Source organism: Acanthaster planci, linkage group LG17 (genome assembly GCF_054643075.1).
Source record: "Acanthaster planci isolate LZ-2023a linkage group LG17, COTS_SCS, whole genome shotgun sequence".
Classification (NCBI taxonomy): Eukaryota; Metazoa; Echinodermata; class Asteroidea; order Valvatida; family Acanthasteridae; genus Acanthaster; species Acanthaster planci.
The window spans coordinates 1,965,515-1,985,830 of NC_141793.1; the positions used below are offsets into that span (position 1 = coordinate 1,965,515).

Sequence of the window (20,316 nt, forward strand, 5' to 3'; positions counted from 1 at the left end):
AAAAATGAAATTTTGACATTTTTAATAAAATGCAAGGCTAACCCCTTGTAATTTGAATTTTGCCAAAAATGACGAAATTCTCAATCGGAGAAAAATGAAATTTTGACCCATTTTTTAATAAAATGCAAGGCTAACCCCTTGTAATTTTATTGAATTTTGGCAAAAATGACGAAATTCACATTTGGAGAAAAATGAAATTTTGACCAATTCTTAAGAAAATGCAAGGCTAACCCCTTGTAATTTTATTGAATTTTGGCCAAAAATTACAAAATTCAGATTGGAAGAAAAATGAAATTTTGACCCATTTTTTAAGAAAATGCAAGGCTAACCCCTTGTAATTTCATTGAATTTTGCCCCAAAATGAAAAAATTTATATTTGGAGAAAAATGAAATTTTGACCCATTTTAATAAAAATGCAAGGCTAACCCCTTGTAATTTTATTGAATTTTGGCCAAAAATGACGAAATTCTCAATTGGAGAAAAATGAAATGTTGACCCATTTTTTAAGAAAATGCAAGGCTAACCCCTTGTAATTTCATTGAATTTTGCCCCAAAATGAAAAAATTTATATTTGGAGAAAAATGAAATTTTGACCCATTTTAATAAAAATGCAAGGCTAACCCCTTGTAATTTTATTGAATTTTGGCCAAAAATGACGAAATTCTCAATTGGAGAAAAATGAAATGTTGACCCATTTTTTAAGAAAATGCAAGGCTAACCCCTTGCAATTTTATTGAATTTTGGCAAAAATGACGAAATTCACATTTGGAGAAAAATTAAATTTTGACTCATTTTTTAAGAAAATGCAAGGCTAACCCCTTGTAATTTTATTGACTTTTGGCCAAAAATGACGAAATTCACATTTGGAGAAAAATGAAATTTTGACCCATTTTTTAAGAAAATGCAAGGCTAACCCTTTGTAATTTTATTGAATTTTGGCAAAAATGAGGAAATTCACATTTGGAGAAAAATGAAATTTTGACCAATTCTTAAGAAAATGCAAGGCTAACCCCTTGTAATTTTATTGAATTTTGGCCAAAAATTACAAAATTCAGATTGGAAGAAAAATGAAATTTTGACCCATTTTTTAAGAAAATGCAAGGCTAACCCCTTGTAATTTCATTGAATTTTGCCCCAAAATGAAAAAATTTATATTTGGAGAAAAATGAAATTTTGACCCATTTTTTAAGAAAATGCAAGGCTAACCCGTTGTAATTTTATTGAATTTTGGCCAAAAATGACGAAATTCACATTTGGAGAAAAATGAAATTTCGACCCATTTTTTAATAAAATGCAAGGCTAACCCCTTGTAATTTCATTGAATTTTGCCAAAAAATGAAAAAATTTATACTTGGAGAAAAATGAAATTTTGACCCATTTGTAAAGAAATGCAATTGAATTTCGGCTAAAAATGACAAAATTCAGATTTCTGGAAAAACATTTTGACCCATGTCCATTCAAATGGAAGGCTAACCCCTTGTAGTTTCATTTAATTTTGATCAAAAATAACAAAATTTACATTTGTAGAAAAATCGGATTTTGACCAATTTTCATTAAAATACAAGGCTAACGCCTTAAAATTTTATAATTTCGGCAGAAAGACAAAACTAAGATTTCCAGAAAATTAGGTTTTGACCCATTTGTAACTAAAGGGTTTTGTGAAAAATGACAAAATTGAAATTTGGAGAAATTTCAACTTTTACTTGTTTTAATTAAAGTGCAAGGATAAACCATTCTATTTTTACATTTTGGTCAAGAGTAAAACTGATTTAGGTATATATTTTAATGAAAATGTAAGGCATACCCGTTTCCCTTTTTAATATGTTTGATTAGGTCAAGAAAGATAAACTGGTTTGGAGAAAATTTTAACAAGCAGGTAAGACGCAGGACAGTTCTGACACTGGTATTCTTTTTCCTTCAAAAGAGTTCTTTTTATTAGTAGGAAACCAGATATTTAGTTTTACATTTTCTGTCAAGTACATCTCTTACGGTATATTGCATCAAGAGATTAATATAGTATCTACACAGATAGAAATAAAAAAAATACAAAAGGAAAGACTACAAAATGGTAATTACCTTTATCCCATCGCATTTCAAACATGTACCTGAGAGAAATATTTATGACTTAAAAGACTGCAGTCTCTTAGGCTTATTGATTCCTAACTCAAATTTTACCAGTAAGCAAAAAATATATTGTGCCATTTTAATGTATATTCACCCTTGTATACATAAATTGCCAAACCTTTCTGACATTCCATAATACTTCTCTGAAATACACTTGAACAGCAAACACCTGTTAATGTCATTATGAACCAGTTTGATGTTTGTAATAAACACCTGACATCGCGCCAGTTCAGTGCATGAATCAGTGTGGTGTGCTGACATGGCCAAGTTTATGCACTACTAAAATACTAAAACTGGCTCACAGTGGTTGACTTGGGGACTCTGACAATCTGGTTAAAGCAATTTTCCCTCAGCAAATTGAAAGTGTTTACATTTCAATTCAAACTACAAGCTCTACACTTGATACGATCCCTTGGCTACAGCACAGCAGCGGCGATTTTTTTCTTTAATAGACTTTCTCTTCCAAACTATAGAATATACACTTAGAATTGCTAAGTAGGGACTTGACATTCTGACATCGGTAGCACCAGAGGTCACAGATTTCAAGGCATACATGTATACATATATATAAATCATCCAGAGAGGATCAGAAGCAGATGCATGCACACACTAAAACATATACAGATATATATTTCTGAGTACTATTAATTTGATGAGGGACAAATAAAGGTGAGAAAAGCTACGTACTCGAAAAGAGTACATTCCTCTTTGAAACGAATAAAGATAAATTAGATATACATAAGTACAAAAAATAGAGCATGCAAGCAAAAGCGCTTGATTCTCAAAAAATGAAAAAAAAAATACAAAAAGCTGCCTAGAAACAATAATTAACAAATTCTGAAAGTCATGAGGATTGAACGTGTCAATGCAGTATGACAGGTAAGCCTCAACCGTAAAAAGTAACAAGTGCATGTGACCTAAATACCGGCTGAAGATGACAAAACAATGCCACAGTTTAACTACTTCGAATTTTGCTTTACATGCAACTTAAAAAAAAGACCTCTCAAGTGCTTTCCTTTTTTTACAAACTGGATTTTGGAAATATACAAAAAACCTGTGTATACACAAACGCATTTGAACAACAATGAATGCAAAGCAACATACTATGACAAGTATCCTTTGAGAAAAACACATCAGACCTACTCCTGAACTCAGACGAAACGTTGACAACTAAATTTTGAGAATTGACAACGTCCAACTTAAGCACTGCTTGGTAGGAGCGGTCACCTCTGACATTTTGTGCACTGGTGTATCTTTCTTCCATTCTTGTATGGTCACAGATTCATGATGGATCGCGCAGTATGCAATACAAACTGCTACCCTGAGCAGGTCAGTAATGCTGTTCGGAGTTTTCAAAGAGAGGTTCTTTTTCTAATTGATTTCCTAATGTACAACTTCTTGAAATACTTGTGAATTGCGAAAGACCAAAGAACTGCAACTAGAAATGAGAGAGCGTTGTATTTTTCCAAACCTAATGATTTGTGTAATCTTTTACTAAATGTCAAGCTTATACTTGGGTAATTCCAGAAATTCGGGATCTGAAAGTGTGACATTTCGGTGTCCCTGTTGCATCTGACCTTTGTTATTTGACATGGAAATATCACTGGAATTGATTTCAAACTATTACTATTTGTTTGGCAGGTAATTTGCACTAATTCATAACTCTTGGAAATGAGAAAAGGTGTTCTGAACGTACAAAATCGTATGTCAGGTGTGACAAGGACATTAAAAAAAAAAAAAAGGACTCCTAATTTCTGGAATTACCCACTGTCACTTGAAAAAAAAGTAGTCAAAATAATATGCCATTTCCCACTTGAAAAGAAACAATCTTAAACCAAGATTATAACACCACTCTCCAATTTTACATAAAGGTTTTTTTTTTAAACATCTAATATATACCTTTGATCAGTATACAAAGTCTATAATGTGGCTGTATATTTCTCATAATTTCATCTGCACTGAGTTTTTTAACAGGCTGATCAAAAATACGTATCTTGCGTGACAGGATCCAGGATATTCCCAGTCCCCTGGTATGGTATACCACCATTCTGAATGCTCACCACACTCTGACGTTTCCTGACGATCTCATTGATGTAGGCTTTCATCAACTTGGCAATCTCAAATACCTGGGAGGGAACAGACAGGAGGAGCAATAATGCCAGCAAATTGAACAGATTTACAAAGAAACCGAGGGGAAAAGGTAAAGATAGGAGGAAAAGGCGGTTTACAAAAAGCTGTCTAAAGATCATCTCAGATACCTGGTTGGTTTCAAACGAGAGCTCGTGTCGTCTGCCTTCCACTACAATCTTGTACTCGTTGGGGATAGGTGCTCCAAATGACAGAATCCTGAAATCCAAATTGAAGTCAATTAAAAGAAGTCAGTTTCATCAAACCCTACTTTTTTTCTCCGCAGTAGAAGTTGCCATGCAGATGACATTCAAAAACTTCAGCAATGCAATATACTCCACAGTCAACAAGTTACAGCACATGGGCAGCCAAATGAGTGGCCAATTTTAAGAGCAGGTCCGCCCGGAAACGGCCGGCTAGAAGGGAAACTGGCCAGTACACCAACTAGTCAACCAATTTTGCCAGCTTGGAGCCCACAAGAAAGCTAACCGGCCCGACACCCCCCAGACCAAAAGCTGCCAGATAACCTGCTATCCAACCATTCCTAACAAGCCCCCACTACCAGGTCTCAGCAAAGTCCACTCACTTCTCGTAGGGGATCTCCTCGATGGGGCTGGCCTCTCCCTGTTTGTGGACAGCCACCATGCTGGAGCTGACTGCAAGCCAGAGGTTGGGAGGGAATCTGCCGTCGGTGCTCTCCACCTCAAACAGACGCGCTCCATAGTACTTCCACTGCTGTATAACACTCATGTAGGCCTCTTGAGCCTTCTCGGGACTCATCCCCTGAAGAAAAAGGAACCACTCATTTTGAAAGTTCAAGTCCACATCTTGAATGACTACCCAAGCCAACAAGTTAACAGACCTTATCCTAATACTCTTTTATAAATTAACCTCTTAATTTTATCCATCAAGCAATGAAACACTTTTTTTTTGCCTAGTGCAGTGTAGTACTTTATACCAAACTCAATGCCCACCTTGAGTGTCTTCCACTTGTCAACAACCAGCGTGGTTGTGGCGGAGATTTCATCGGCATAGACAGAATCCAGGATGGAGTCATCTGATGCCGACTTCTGCAACTTCTTTAAAGTCTTCTCACCCAGTCCTCGCAGAGTTCCCTTGCAAAAGAAGATAAATTGTTCGATTTATACAGGTTACATAGAACATTTTTTCAAATGGCCTTTCACGAACAGTGTCAAAAATGAGAGCTGCCCAAAATTTTAGAACCGACTGGTCAAGTTCCAGATCTGACAGAACAGGTTCTTGATCTGAACAGGGAAGTCTGATTGGGCAAGTGAAGTTTCAGATCTGAATGGACAAGTTCTTGACTTTGAGTGGGTTACGTTCCTACCTAAATGGATGAGCTCCAGAACTAGACAAGTTCCAGAACTAAAAAGACAAGTTCCAGAACCAGACAGACAAGTTCCAGAACTGGGTAGACTAGCTCAAGATCCTGGCTCCAAGGTAGAGTACACTTACTGAGATGATGTTCTCCTTGCGCTGCTTCATCGGGAAGCCGGCGTAGTCTGTCTCTTCTTTCTTTGGCTGGGTTTTGAGTCTGTCTATTGGGTAGACTTCACTCAAGTCACGTCTGGAAGGGCAAATACGACATTAAGTACCACTGCACACAGAGCTGCCAATATTTCATTACTTTCTGAAAGCATAAGGAAACATAACATAGCGTCGCTTTTCAAAAGAAACTGTTTTATACAGAATTGAACTTTTCTGATGCCCTTTGCACCGACATTTTGTTGACATATAGCTAGTTAAACATGGTATCCAATAGTCAGTTTAGCGTTTTGGTCATGGAGGTGAGGGATAGGGGGTTCAACTAGGGGAGAAAGAGGGGCAGCTCTTTTCATTGGACAAATCTTTCCATTGCCGAATTACGAGACCAAATTGAAAGCTGGAAGGACCTGATCTATACTACGATCTGCTTCATCACTGTTAATGTCAATGCGAAAAAATCTACATGCAAGTCCCCTGATCATTTTAAAAAGGAAAAAACTGAGGGAAAAACGGCAGGGAGTCTCACATCCAATCATTCTGCACGTAGTCACCCCGGATGAACTGTGTACGCAAGGCAGCCAGGTAGACGAGCTTCTCAGGGGTCGTGGGGAAGAAACCACGGATGACATCCTCACAGGCCTGGTCGGGAAAAAACCAAAACACGGACATGAGGAAAAACCTCCTGGACAGAAACAAAACACGGTTTGAAATCGTTTTGCTTCTGTAAGTTCCTTTGTACTTTAACTGAAGAACAAATGCAGTGTGAGCAACTAGAGCAAATACCCTGAATAATGATCCTTTGAACTTCTTCGATAATTTTTCTAAAACAGTAAGTTCCTTCACAATAAAACGTACATGCATCACTGCTAAAACATCAGTCATTCATGCTGGCTTGAAAAACAAAACTCTGCACACACAACATGCTCAGACTTTCCCCGCTGTGAATTCATCAGAGCTCCGCTGGACTTGGGACATAGATTAAAAGGACTTACTTCTTCATACAAGAAGCTGTACTCGATGCTGCCCTGCGAGACGTTCTTGGTGTCCAGGAAGCAGAAGAGCTTGAAGAAGAGTTGCCAGGGCTTGCCCCGGTCGCTCAGCCCCCGGGCCTTGTAGCGCTCAAACTTGGCGATGACATCGGCGATGACCGTCCGGTCCTCGATGGCCTTCTCCACGTGGCCGCTGCGCTCGTACAGGGCAAAACGATTGTGGCACTTGTCCAGGCCCATGCCCTTGACCAGCGTGTGGACCACCTTCCGGTTAAAAGAGAAAAAAAATGGAAAACCTGACTGATTTCATCTTATGTCGCTTCTCTGCACCCGACAATGATCATTTTGGCGGCGGTAGTCGAGTCCATCACAAGTCCCTCCAAGTTTATCACAAAACTACCACAAATCAAATGGTCTTGATCCAGTCAACTATTTGCGAATAAAAGCATTCCCTCGTCACTGCTTATCCTGTTACTTGTGACCGACGGTGGCAAAATGATTTTCAAGGGGGGGGGGACAGTTGTGAGACCATCAGGCATCAGCCATTAATAGGCTGATCCATTGAGCCCCACCTTATTATAGGACCTGCAAAAAGTGTGTGGGGGGCAGCTGTTAGACCATCGGGTATCAGCCATTAATAGGCTGATCCATTGAGCCCCACCTTATTATAGGACCTGCAAAAAGTGTGTGGGGGGCAGCTGTTAGACCATCAGGTATCAGCCATTAATAGGTTGATCCATTAAGTTCCACCTTATTATAGGACCTGCAAAAAGTGTGTGGGGGGCAGCTGTTAGACCATCAGGCATCAGCCATTAATAGGCTGATCCATTGAGCCCCACCTTATTATAGGACCTGCAAAAAGTGTGTGGGGGGCAGCTGTTAGACCATCGGGTATCAGCCATTAATAGGCTGATCCATTGAGCCCCACCTTATTATAGGACCTGCAAAAAGTGTGTGGGGGGCAGCTGCTAGACCATCAGGCATCAGCCATTAATAGGCTGATCCATTGAGCCCCACCTTATTATAGGACCTGCAAAAAGTGTGTGGGGGGCAGCTGTTAGACCATCGGGTATCAGCCATTAATAGGCTGATCCATTGAGCCCCACCTTATTATAGGACCTGCAAAAAGTGTGTGGGGGGCAGCTGTTAGACCATCGGGTATCAGCCATTAATAGGCTGATCCATTAAGCTCCACCTTATTATAGGACCTGCAAAAAGTGTGTGTGGGGGGGGGCTTACTCCCCCCCCAGCTGACAAAGTGGAGGTCCACTTCCCCCCCTACTTCCGCCACTAGTGCTTGTGACTGGACATCTAGAGAGACTTGTGTCGGGAAGTGTGAATGACTTGACTATCTTAGTCGAAAGAAAGGAGAAGAGGATTAAAAGGACATTTTAATCACAAGATATGCTCCGTTCCTTTCTTCACGCTGATGATTTCTAACTGACCTGTCCTGCAGTTGTAGCTGAGTTGATGTTAATTTGGCAGGAGCCTTCCCCGTGGCAAAATACTGTGGCGCTCATCTCACGCCGACCCTTGAACAAGAAAATCAAATTTTTTTTTCAATGAAAAAAGACAGAGCAAGCAGGCAACTTTGAATACTGCAAATAGAGACCATTCCAAGGTACACCATTGATGCAAGGGCACCTGACATGCTGGGCTCCTTGAACTTGGAAGTAGTAGTGCATTTAAGGAAGTCACAGCATCCTACTGTTCAAAAAGGCATTTACTTCACCTGTTAGAACTGCATGCCACACCAGTGTGGTGATGGCTTTTTAAGTCCGGTCCCCCGATTTGACCATACACAAATGCACTGTGTCTGTGAGTAGTCAGGTGAGCACAAACAAAACAACACCCTCGTCGCTCTCAGCATGAAAGCCAACACAGCCACTGATCTCAGCAAGGCAAGAAACTTCCCGCCGCTTGTAAGACTGCTTGGGAGTTGGGAATTGGGACTCACCAGGATGGCAATGACCTCTGACCTGGAGGGGGCAAAGTCCCTCGTCCTGGTCCTCTTCAGGGAATCAAGGGCAAACTCGGCATAGCGTGCTGTCTGGGTGTCGGGGAACAATTCAATTTGCCTGGATGGATCCAATCACAATAACTTACTTTGAATATCTGAATATATATGACAATCAAGTAAGCACCTGACTCTAAGTAACCCAATAAACAAATACAATGAAAATGATACCATACTTAAGAAATTATTCAATCTCCATGAATTGTAATCATGATAAAATTTTACTTAAAAAAAAAAAACCAAAACACATGATAATTTCTATCTTTTTGGCAAAATGTCATTCTCTGACGAACACGTTCTGATTTGCTCATCACCTACTGCTATTTTAGGAAATTTCGAACTAATCTACTTAAAAAGTTAAGTGATTAACCCGTAAACAAGTTTAAGTCAGCACTGTCTTTGAACTGATCTTCAAAACCACAGCAAACCCCACACACTCCTCATTATGGCAATTATTCAACCAGAAAAACACAAATGACTTGTTAAAAAACCTTTCAATTCAAATGACAAGCACAGCATCTTCAATCTACGTCGCTATAAAGTCTAACAATAGACCGGTTCGTCAGCCATACCACAAACTGACGTTACCAATACAGTTTTGTCGCATCATGAACTCTTCATATCATGTTTACGAAGTCTGTAGATGGTTCACTGTTCCATTCTGAACATCACTGTGAATCTGACCTTCCCTGATTGCCGTGCCCCAACTCACCTCTTCATGTGGAAGCGAACGTATCGGAGGATGTTGCGACTGGGTAGGAAGCTGCAGCACAGGCAGGCCAGGATCTGCCAGTTCCGCAGGTTGCCCAGGCCGTCCGGATCGGTCACCCCCGTGGTCTGCTTGATGATCTGACAGTACACCTCGTCGCGGAGCGGTTTCAGGTCGTGGCACGTTTGCAAGATGCCCTGCAGCAGGGGAAGCGGAATGAAAATCGGAAGATGAAAATTGGGACGGGGAGTCATTATCCTATTCGTCGCCGAGCTACGGAAAGCAGGAGCTCAACTTGGATTTTGACAAAAACGAGGAAATGCCACTCTTCACAAGACTTTGTACAGTGTTCTCAATTTTCAGTGGCCTAAGTGTGAATGAAAAATGAGAAAATCAGCTGATCTGAGGAAAAGTTGCATGCTATGAGTTTGGATAGTCAGAAATATCTAGCTTCTTTATGTCACTTAGGTTATAAGCCAGTTAATCACTCCTGGTTACTAATCAGTGCTGACAACCTGGATCGTTAATTGAGGTCCAAACTCCTGACTAATAACCAACAGCTGGTGGCAAGCTCTGTGGGTTAATACCTGGATCACTGGCATAGGATCAGGCAGATTCTCCGAGCCCAGCAGAGAGTTGAAGATTTTCACCCCTTCATCGTTCAGTGTCGTGTATCCCTTCTCTTGGCCTGGGAATTGACAAGGGCAAATATTCATCAAATCCACCTTGAGCAGAAGCACCCCCTCATGAGTTGAAAAGAGCTTTGTTGGTGGGGAGAGTTCAGTTGGCTAGTAGCAACACAACAGCAATGCATGCAGTTCACAGTCGTTTGGTGAACCAACGAAGTACAGCTCCCATCAAACGTGCCCCATTGCAAGGAAATTTGCTTCCTCTCTTGGTCCCGCTTGGGGTAGAGTCATGAACTAACTTTAGAAAACCAGCAGGGGCATCAATAAGTGAACTGAACCTACCTGATATCAAAATTAATTTTGCCCTTTTTATGGGGGGGAGGGCAACTGCTTCTTCTTTATAAGTAAGTTCATTTCATTGATGTAAGAAATAAATCTCTGGCGGCAGCATGAACATGTACAAGTACACGGCAGCTAACGTTCTTAAGTTTTCCACATTGTTTTACGTGGACAGTTCAGCAGCGGCGTAACTTAGCCGCGATCAACACGTGTAAGCAATGCAAGGGATGACGGCGGTGACAAGTTGGGAACTTACTGGAGCTGACGATCATGCCATAGGGCAGAGGAAGGAGGGGAGCCTTGAGGGGGTGGGGCGTGTTACGGAGGATGGGATTCAAACGGAAGATCCGCTCTATGCTTGTCAGATCGCCAGCCATCGCTGCCTCCTGAAAAAGGGGGGGGGGGGAAAGCACACCAGTTACGTGAAGTTTTGTTTATACCACAAATATCGACATGTTGGAAAAAGAATTTCTGTAATTTTCAAACCTGCAACTACCTTTACAATTTTCTATGGCATTCTGGCCTCTTGACTGAATTATAAGAGAGTGGTAGATCAACTGATTCATTGAAATAGTGACCGAACCAAAGAAATCAGTCGACCCCCCTGTCCAGCTTCACGAATGAAACCTCACCTTAATGTCCCTAATGAGTATCTGGAACGGCGTCTCCAGCTTCGGTTTGCTGTCGATGACATCCTGAATGGCGTAGGTCCACTTCCAGGCTTCATCATAAGACACAGTGTACAGGTTGAAGGAGCAGTTACGCCCATGCACCGTAAACTTCCAGTAGCCTGCCGATGTCACGGTCAGCGTTTTGAAAAAAAATCAACCATTAATTCACAGCCAAGAAGTTGTCGGCCTTCTAAGGAATGGCGCGTGGCGGACCTCAAGCCCCACAGATCTTTAAAGATCGGTTTCATTGTGTCAAAGAAGGTTTTCCTAACAAATGAGAAACACTGGGCACTAGAAAGAGCCCACAGTTAAATGATTAAAAAGGATCGGAGAGGAAAGCATAAGATGAATGATGTTAAGACAGGAACAGTGCAGAAGGAAAAACATGGCACAATGGCATTCCGTGCATGATTGATTTCCAATGATGACAAAAAGCAGGGTTGAATATGTTTCAAAGATTTCAAGCAAGCTGTTAAATGCAATAATTAGTGCAGTTATAGTTTTGCTACTTATGACAATGGAGGACTCAAGCAGGCAGCCTACAAATTTAGACAGGGACAGAAAACTGAACTTCAGTTTGTAGCAGTTCAACTGTGACTTTCAACAAAGTATATATATACTCATGGTGGACACGCAACTACTGCTCGGTGCAACATTTTGCTTATCATTACTGGACATCAATTCCCTGCCGAGGTGTAGTTTGAACACCTACTTCATGCATAAACCCTGTTTTTTGCTTGCGGTGGCATGAAAACAGGTCCCCCTTCTGTTCCAAAGTGCCACATTCTAAGTAGTTGATGTTCTATATGAGCTGGGTAATTGTAACAACTTCCAAAGTGAATTAATAAAAACAGATCTTAAATCTGTCATCAATGCAACTTTGACAGTCAACTGTGTTCCTGGAACATCAGCTACAAACTACAAGTCTATGTTTGTCAGTTAGCCATACAGAATTTAAAAAGTTTAAAGCAACATTCAACAAAATGAAAGTGACAGAAAGAGCAGGTTATGGTGGCCTGTTCGGGGAGCCAACGAAAGAACAGCTCGAATCAAAATTAACGTGGAAAGAATTCTAGTTTGGTCAAATTTGTGTGACTATGCACATGACTTGTTTGCATGCACATTGTTTGGGTTAACCTTAAGCAGGGAACAGGAATCACAATTTTTTTCAAGCGAATCGCCTGAGTTTGCATGCATGAGTTAGTAGTACACCACAGGCAGGAACACCAGCAAGCTAGGAGACACAGGGAAGGTTTTTGCATGCATACATGCATTATGCAGCAAGGCATGCATGATTCATTTTGTTGATCCATTTGAGGCGGAGCCTCCACCTGCGTGGATACATACCCTCACGATCTAGTCTACTTAATCGCTTGCTAGACCGCATAAGCGTGGAAACAAGACTATTGGACCGTCTACGCATAGAGTTGGAGTTGGACTGGCCCTGGGCGGGGCTAGACGGGGGCGTGGCCTTGATGCCATTGGACTGGGTGGGCGTGTCAGTGGGCACGACCCCATTAGATAAGATGTTACCCAGACTACCTAGAAGATGAGAGGTGTTGGTTTGGGGAGGCAACAGGTGCAAAAATGGGGGAGTTAGAAATAATGTCATTAGCAATTACCATGAATATTAACAAGCCATCAAAATTAAACTGTGACTGTAATAAATATGTATATTTTCCTATGTTTATGTGATAATTAATTTGCAGTACAAACATAAAACACAAATGACTTTAAATTATGCACAGTTGACAGATACATGTATTAGATGCGTGTTCATGTTATCATAATAAAGCCGATAACTGTTGTGTTCCAGCGAGTGAATGATGTCATCATGCAAGGAACTTAGGAAAAGAAAAAATTCAAACTTCCATTGCTGCTGTATAACAATCTTCACCAAATAAAATTTCCCCAATCAAACTTAAATACTCTGTGACCTCAATATCAATTCAATTGGCTTTCAAAAACAGGTGTCCACATCATATCAAAACGGTTTGACGAAACACATCACTTTTAAAAGACCAAATTTCAATACTTTAAACATAAAATACACTTTAAATAATAGCATATTAGGACAAACAGCAACGTCAAATATATGTAAATTCATTAAAACACATCAAAGAATAACAATTCACATTATCCAAACATCCTTGCTGAATCGGCCTAAGGAATCGTATCAAGGAAACAAAAACCATTCACAAGGGAAACATTTTCTTTTAAAAAATCAAATATGAATAATTCATGCCTCTTCATACACATGAGATACTTCAAATCATGCATATTCATAGCTTCACATCTATTTATAACTACGATTGACATTTATCATGCAAACATCACAGAATCTTGTATGTGCAAAGTGCAAAAGTCCCGAAGTGCCAAGAGATCATGCAGACAACATGTCGTCTTACCCCGGCGTTTTTTCTTTTTATTGCGGATCAGCGTCTCTACCAAGCTATTTGTGCTCGACTTGAAATTCAGGGAGTTGAGGCTCTGGGTGGAGCCGTTGTGGGAGAGACTATTTTGGCTGAGGCTATCTTGGGTGGGGCTACTGATATACTGGATGGGGCTCTTTTTACGGCTCTTTTTGGGGCTTGGGGAACTTGGATTGGATGTGGGCGGTGGGCAGGCTTTAATCACGCAGAGGAAAGAACGAGGGATGTGAACAGGAGAAATACAATTTTAATATCAAGATGCAATTTGGATAAAATCGGTACCAGGCAAATACACTGGTGCACGTCATAATCACTCAGTGCAAAGATTAAAATTAATTAAAAATGTGTAAACATTAGAGGTGCGGAACCTTCAACTGGGTAGGCACTGAATAGGGGTAAGGTAGGAATGGGTGGGATGAGTGGGTTGGCTGGGCAGGGCCGGGCAGGGCCGTGCTGGGCAAGGCAGGGCAGGGCAGGGCTGGGCAGATCAGGGCTAGGCAGGGCTACATAGGTGGGGCAAGGCAAGACACAGTAGGGCTGGGCAAGGCAAGGGCAGGGCCGGGTAAGGCAGGGAAGACATGGGTAGGGTTGGGTTGGGCTAGGCTAGGCTGTGTTCAGCTGTGTAGGAGCTCGGGTTGGTATGTAAAACAAGGACAGTGGCTGTTGCAGATATTGGACGGGAATAAAAAGAGGATGACAGTTGGGCGGGAATAAAGGGAAGGGCATGAATGGCAGGTGGGTGGGTGGATGAGTGGGTGTGAGGCTTGAGAAGTCAAACAAAAAAAAGGAAAGACAAGAGGTCGGGTATGGATTTGGGTAAGGCTGTATGGGCAAAGGTGGGGTTTTTGCAGAATTTGGGTGGGGTGTGGATGGGGTTAGGGTGGCATTTAAGATGAGGATTATACACTATTTGCAATACAGGTATAACGGTGGTTAGTACAGCTGTGTTTCAAGTCCAATGCAGGCTTTGAAGACTCAAGAGAAGCCCCGCTTGCAGAAATAGCAAACACCAAAAAACATGACGCAGGCCAATATAATACACACTTTGTAGGAAAGCTTACGAATATTGAATTTTGAATGCTGAATGCCTGGATGGATGTATTTTATTCGTACATTTGGCAAATGCAATCTGCACGCACAGATCCCTGGTATAGTTTGCAATATTTGAAAATATCCCCGCTGTTGGAAGTGTACATAATATTTACAACAATCTATTATTTGTGTTCAATTCAATTTAGGACAAAAGGGATGGGAATTCCTGAAGACCATATAAGAAGCTTTGCTTGGTCTCAAGTCCAAAATAAGCACTCTTGTCAAAATGGTTGTTGCTGTCCAGCATTGTGCATGCATGAACAGCAAGAAAAAAAGCCGTAGCCTTGAAATACCCAATTTGGGCACTGCCAAACCTTTCCTCCTTCCCCCCGACCAAAAGACCAATGCCAAACCTGAAAAAGTCCACCTATCTTCCTCCTTGAATATCTCTCACCTGGCAGCATGTACACTTTTGTCAATGGCTACGGCTATCCACCCATGGTCTGTGAATGGCGAAAACCAAAGCCATAGCCCCAAAAAATCCAACTGGGACACTTGCCTACCCCCCCCCCACTAAAATCCAAAAGCCAGGTGCCATGCCTGAAAACCTCCACCCACCTTCCTCCTTGAATATCTTCTCGTCCGGCAGCGTGACAGAGCACAGGCTGTTGAGGGCGATGGCGCCCATCTTCTGCTCCAGTTCCACACTGCGGTAGAACTCCAGCGAGTTGGCCGTCAGCACGAAATAGCGCTTCTTGCGGGAGCCCATGGAGACCCGGGCCAGGGTGCCGGTGGAGGCACTCTCCTTGGTCAGCCAGCCGCCCAGCAGGATGTCCTCCTGTTTGTGGGTGCGCTTGCCCTTGTGGTACTGGGTCAGAGCTGGGGGAGGGAAGGAGGGAAGACAACCTGTTGGATCTCTCAGACCTCTGACAGTGGAAGTAATTGCTTCAGAAGTACGAAACTTGGCTGCTAAAGCCAGGGGTGAGATTGACCAATGATACAAATAGCTGAAAACAGCTGAAAAAGGCCGTAAAGAAACTGAACTGTGAAAATCTCCCACACAGCCAGTGAAGAAAAAAAGCTGAAATCCAAAACAAAAAAGCTGAAATCCGCTAAAAAGCTGGGAAATCTCACCCCTGTAAAACGGGATGAAAGCTGCAGCAGGCCGACTTGTTATCAGGTGTGTGAGTGGGAATTCAGGAAAAAAAACCAAGTACATTCCAACTGCACAAGATTTTGTGAAAATTTTTGAATTTGTAATGGCAAGAATAAAAAAAAACACAAGGAACAGGGTTCCTACACCTAAAGGACAATTAAATTCCATGACTTTTTCCTGACCAAATTATAAAAAACCTTGACCCAATGATGCAATTTCTTGGACTATTGGGCTTTTTAAGTTACAAATACAATCACACATTTTATGCACTTATTTCTGAGAATAGAAATCACACACAACGTTTGAAAATATCCACGACTCTTCCATGACTTCTAGTCATTTTTACAAAATTTCATGACTTTTCCAGGCCTGCAAAACAAAACATATTTCCACAACTTTTCCAAGGAAATCAGCTTATCTGAGGAAAAGTTGCATGCCTCTTATATAAATGCAACTACAGGAACCATCCTTTGCACACTGAAATACTAATCTCCAAAATTTTTTATTGAGGCTCTCTCTGAATTTGCTGAAATCTAACAGTCATAAGTCAACCCCGTTGGTGGTTCATCAGCTGAGCTAAAGTGTGAGCAGTCCTTACCTGCTAGCCAGTTGTTCATGCCGACCGGAGACTCACTCTGCAGGTTGATGACCCTCTCGGCCGTGATGATGGCAAAACAGTTGGGCCTAGAATAGAAAAAAAGAAGTCATTAGTCATCAGACAACAAGATCCAACAAAACGACGGCTCTTATCTTGATGACACTATTCTAACTCCAAAGGCAACTGCGACAAGAACCCTCTTGAATCCTCCACTTTTCCCCAAAATCATTGACACAAACTTGTGCTGAGCTGGAGGGTACAGCAAGCCTCGTAGGATGTAATAGCCCTAACCCTGCCAAACGTAGCACAGTGCCTCAGGTGTAAAAAGTCTAAAGCACTTTTCAAGCACTTGGCAATCAACAGCAGCCAAACAAACTAGCCATATTGAGACATTGGGAGCTAGTCCCACTGAACAATGTCACGGTTTGATCCTGTGGTGGCTGGCAACCACAGACTCCCAGGCTGTTTGGTCTTGGACAGATGCGCCTGGCAGGGTTTCTGGTCAAAGTACCCTGGAGGGTTTAGGACAATGAATGAGGCTGCATCTTCCTTGACCTTTCAAAATCCTCCAAAAACCTAATCGATCTTGAAAATCTAGGATGTTGAGAGTCAAGTCTTGTGACATACAAACATGGGCTCCAACAACATAACCACACTCAGCATTTTTAATAGAATCCACAACCAAACCGATTAACCTCTCAGCTATGTTCACGGGTACAACCGAGTCGATGATAGCCACGTCCAGCGAGCCAATGGCATTCTTGGGGTTGGCCTCCTCGTCGTGCATCTGCTTCAGCTCATAGTCCTGCGAGTTCTTCACCCGTGTCAGGATGCTGAACCACTCACTGTGCAGAACAATGAAAATTTCAGTTCACTTCCAAATTTTAACGGGGTACGTAAAAAAAACTCACTCCCCTCCCTTGGAACTGCTCCTGTTGGGACATTTACATTTCTATCGCCCCGCCCCCCAAAAAGTGGAGTTTGCAAAATGTTTATTCATTGGCTGCTCACAACAGATTTTAAACTGCCAGACAGTCAAAAAAATCCCGGCAGCCTAGTGGTGAGAACATTTTGATAAATAGTTACAATGTATGGATCCGAGTCCCAACTGGGAAATGGGAAATGCTTTCCACGAGTAAACGTAAACCAAGAAAGGAAGAATCCTTGATTGGTATCAGGCAGTACCTGCAGTCGTCGGCTGACTCGGCCACCAAGTGATATGTCCTGTCGTTGGTTTCAACATCAATGGAGTTCTCTCGACCGTAGCTGCTGTCTGTGATTCGTCTGCATGGAGAATTAAAAAAGACCTTGTTGAGAAGAAAAAGATCGCAAGAGTGAAAACAAGGAAATAATGAGAAGCAGCGCAAGTATTTTAAGTTATTCTTGTAGGTGGGGAGGGCCTACCTGGATGCCTTGATGTCAATCTTGCCCAGCAGCTTGGCGTTATTGCCGTCCGATTCGTAGTAGGAGAGCATTGTGTCTTTGAGGATGAAGAAACGCTTCCTCCAGTTTCGTCTGAAATAGAAGGAGAATGTCAGCTTCATGGCCTTCGTTTTTCCTGTTCTGAACTCGATGTATGTATCAAACTCACTGAGCCCAGGACTCCCAGATGAGTCTATGGGCTACCACTTCCTACCAGTAATGATGTCAAAATCCCATCGCTGTTAAACGGGAAAAAAAATTAACACTGCTCACCTTGACAGAGTACCAGTTCCGCCTCCTTTCTTCATGAGCCAGCCAGACTTCAGAGCTTCCTGTTAAATGGTAACCGGAGAAACAGTACTGAAGACACACTCTCACAAATTTCAACAAGAGTGACAACCAAAGGAGCTTGCTGCGTCATCTTGTCCTTAACTGTGGGCCTCGAGCTGGACCAAGAGAGGGCACTATTTCCTTAGCAATGGATGCTCCTTTGGTACTAACTGCACATCGCTGCTTCACGAATGACTCGGAAACGCAAGCGTTGTAGTCGCATCGCTACCAACAAAATGAACACTCCCAACCAACGCAGCTCTTTTCAACCAATGAGGGGGGAGCTTCTCCTCAAAGTGGATACGCTCCTTCCCCTGCAATGACTTTTGGAAACTCCAGTTTCTTTATCTGCTACCTATTTTCACATCTGTTTCGGAAGGTTTTTGTTACCTGTTTGGTTTTGAACCACATGAGCGTCTCGTCTCTCAGCACAAACCACCGCTTCTTCCACGAGTTTACCATTCCCCCTGTCACAGACAACAAATCAATAAATGGGTTACATTTCAACAAAAAAAACCCCCTGGCTTCTACAAATGCCTCCCACTAATTCATTCACTCCGCCCACTCTCCCTTACCCGTCTTCATCTGGAGGAAGCCCTCAAAGTAGTGAGTGTCCTCAGACTTCTTGGAGGCATTCTCATCGTCCTCCTCAGAGTCCTCAACCTGAAATGGAGACCAAAGGGGCAGAGGTTCAGTAACACAGGACAGTGGTCTACGGCCAACTTCACGGATCTTTCAAGCACAGGACTTCACCGAGCTATCAATTTCCATTCATGTAGCAAGAACAGGTGACCGGTAAAAATGCCGATGTAATGTATACCACTTCTAACTGGTTCACTGCTGATTTCTGCTCAGCATACAACTTGCCAAGTACCATTTTCTGCTATATGGCTCTTTGAAATCTGGCCATTTCAAGCAGCTGCTTCAGTAGCACAGATCTGGCTACCCGAATTTCGAGCCAACACCTTCAGCCCCCCAAAAAAACAAACACAAGCAAGATGCACTCCATAGTACCATAGTTATCTAGGAGAGTGACCCAGCTGTGCAGCTCTGTGTATTAAGTGATAAGACAGCTCCATAGGAATTGGCCCCTAAGGCTGAGAAAAAGGCAGCATCATGTGGAGACATCTGCTGATAACACCGAGCAAAAGAAACTGACACACTCAAAAGCAAAATTAATACACCAAGAACAGAAAGCAAGTACTGCTCAGCCCGACTCCCCGTTAAAAGGCACGGTTATACCCCTGACAAAAGAAAAGTTCAATGAAATAGTCATTTTTATTTTAGAGTGCCTCCTAGCCTGAACGAAAAAAAAAGCAAAGCTTTGGGACTGATGTAAGCAGAACTGGAGAATTAAAAAAGTAATATAATGAGCAATACAGTACATCCTCTTGACACCACAGCTAGAAAATGATTAGAACATGCATGCAACACACAGCTAGTAAATATCTGCTTAGCAAAAAAAGCGATGTACCACAGAGATTACCCAACACTAAATTACAGACATACACGATACGGGTGTTTCACAATAGCACGCTTCCAAGAGTTTTCAATGCGTTGATCAATCACAAGGCGTGAAATCTGTCAACCCTTTCCAAACGTGCACCAGGTCGGCAGATTTCGCGCACTATGATTGGTCAATGCGTTGCAAACTCTTGGAGGTGCACTATTGTGAAACGCTAGTATTGTTTTAAATTCTTCTTTTGCTTACTTCTAACTCCGCCGGCTGTGGAAAAGAGTTAAATCGGTAGAAGCATTTAAAGTGAACTCAATTTATTTGAAATATGCTGACAGCGGAAAGTTCTACTCTAAAAGTAGCTTAAACAGCTCTATGAAATTGGCCCCTGGTGTCTTCAAATGCCCTTTTCCGCATAGGTAGTATACAATTTATGGATTAACATCACACAGACTTCACATTGCTGGTTATATTCAAGATAAGGCAGCAATGTAAATACCAATTTTTGATTTGCACAAGTAGTGCCAAGTATGCCAAATTGACTGCACCTTCAAAAACATGGGAGTAATCTTCATTTAGCAATGCACCTTGAATAAAAGAAAGTTTCGCCAATTTTGCAAGAAGAGCTACTGTAACAGTGCACCGTCAGAATGGTACAGTCGTACAGCAGAAATTATCCACTTCAAAGAGAGTGGAAACCAAGGGAAACGAATGTATGGAGAAAAGTCAACTAAAACAAAAACCAGCTGAGTATTAATGTGATTAGTAGTAATGATTCA

General features: G+C 41.9%; 1 protein-coding gene across 6 annotated transcripts in view; it reads right to left on the minus strand.

The window, feature by feature from the left end:
* Window positions 1-1,906: 1,906 nt before the first annotated feature.
* The window catches only part of LOC110975414 (unconventional myosin-X-like), a 53,520-nt gene continuing 35,110 nt past the window's right edge, over window positions 1,907-20,316 (minus strand). For 3 of the 6 annotated variants that reach the window (XM_022227904.2, XM_022227896.2, XM_087147929.1), the window contains 23 exons: window positions 18,657-18,744; window positions 18,472-18,548; window positions 18,025-18,083; window positions 17,734-17,844; window positions 17,515-17,613; window positions 17,025-17,174; window positions 16,330-16,415; window positions 15,194-15,454; window positions 13,520-13,738; window positions 12,459-12,653; window positions 11,073-11,230; window positions 10,697-10,826; window positions 10,060-10,160; window positions 9,476-9,669; window positions 8,704-8,824; window positions 8,192-8,278; window positions 6,750-7,010; window positions 6,284-6,396; window positions 5,728-5,839; window positions 5,226-5,366; window positions 4,838-5,034; window positions 4,383-4,470; window positions 1,907-4,250 (listed from right to left, as the gene is read on the minus strand). In XM_022227904.2, coding sequence (XP_022083596.2) covers window positions 4,104-4,250; window positions 4,383-4,470; window positions 4,838-5,034; window positions 5,226-5,366; window positions 5,728-5,839; window positions 6,284-6,396; window positions 6,750-7,010; window positions 8,192-8,278; window positions 8,704-8,824; window positions 9,476-9,669; window positions 10,060-10,160; window positions 10,697-10,826; window positions 11,073-11,230; window positions 12,459-12,653; window positions 13,520-13,738; window positions 15,194-15,454; window positions 16,330-16,415; window positions 17,025-17,174; window positions 17,515-17,613; window positions 17,734-17,844; window positions 18,025-18,083; window positions 18,472-18,548; window positions 18,657-18,744 — 3,195 coding nt within the window. In that variant the 3' untranslated portion in view covers window positions 1,907-4,103. Of the gene's footprint in view, window positions 4,251-4,382; window positions 4,471-4,837; window positions 5,035-5,225; window positions 5,367-5,727; window positions 5,840-6,283; window positions 6,397-6,749; window positions 7,011-8,191; window positions 8,279-8,703; window positions 8,825-9,475; window positions 9,670-10,059; window positions 10,161-10,696; window positions 10,827-11,072; window positions 11,231-12,458; window positions 12,654-13,519; window positions 13,739-15,193; window positions 15,455-16,329; window positions 16,416-17,024; window positions 17,175-17,514; window positions 17,614-17,733; window positions 17,845-18,024; window positions 18,084-18,471; window positions 18,549-18,656; window positions 18,745-19,792; window positions 19,808-20,316 lie in introns of all 6 variants that reach the window. The other 3 variants (XM_022227886.2, XM_022227914.2, XM_022227922.2) reach the window with 3 other exon arrangements.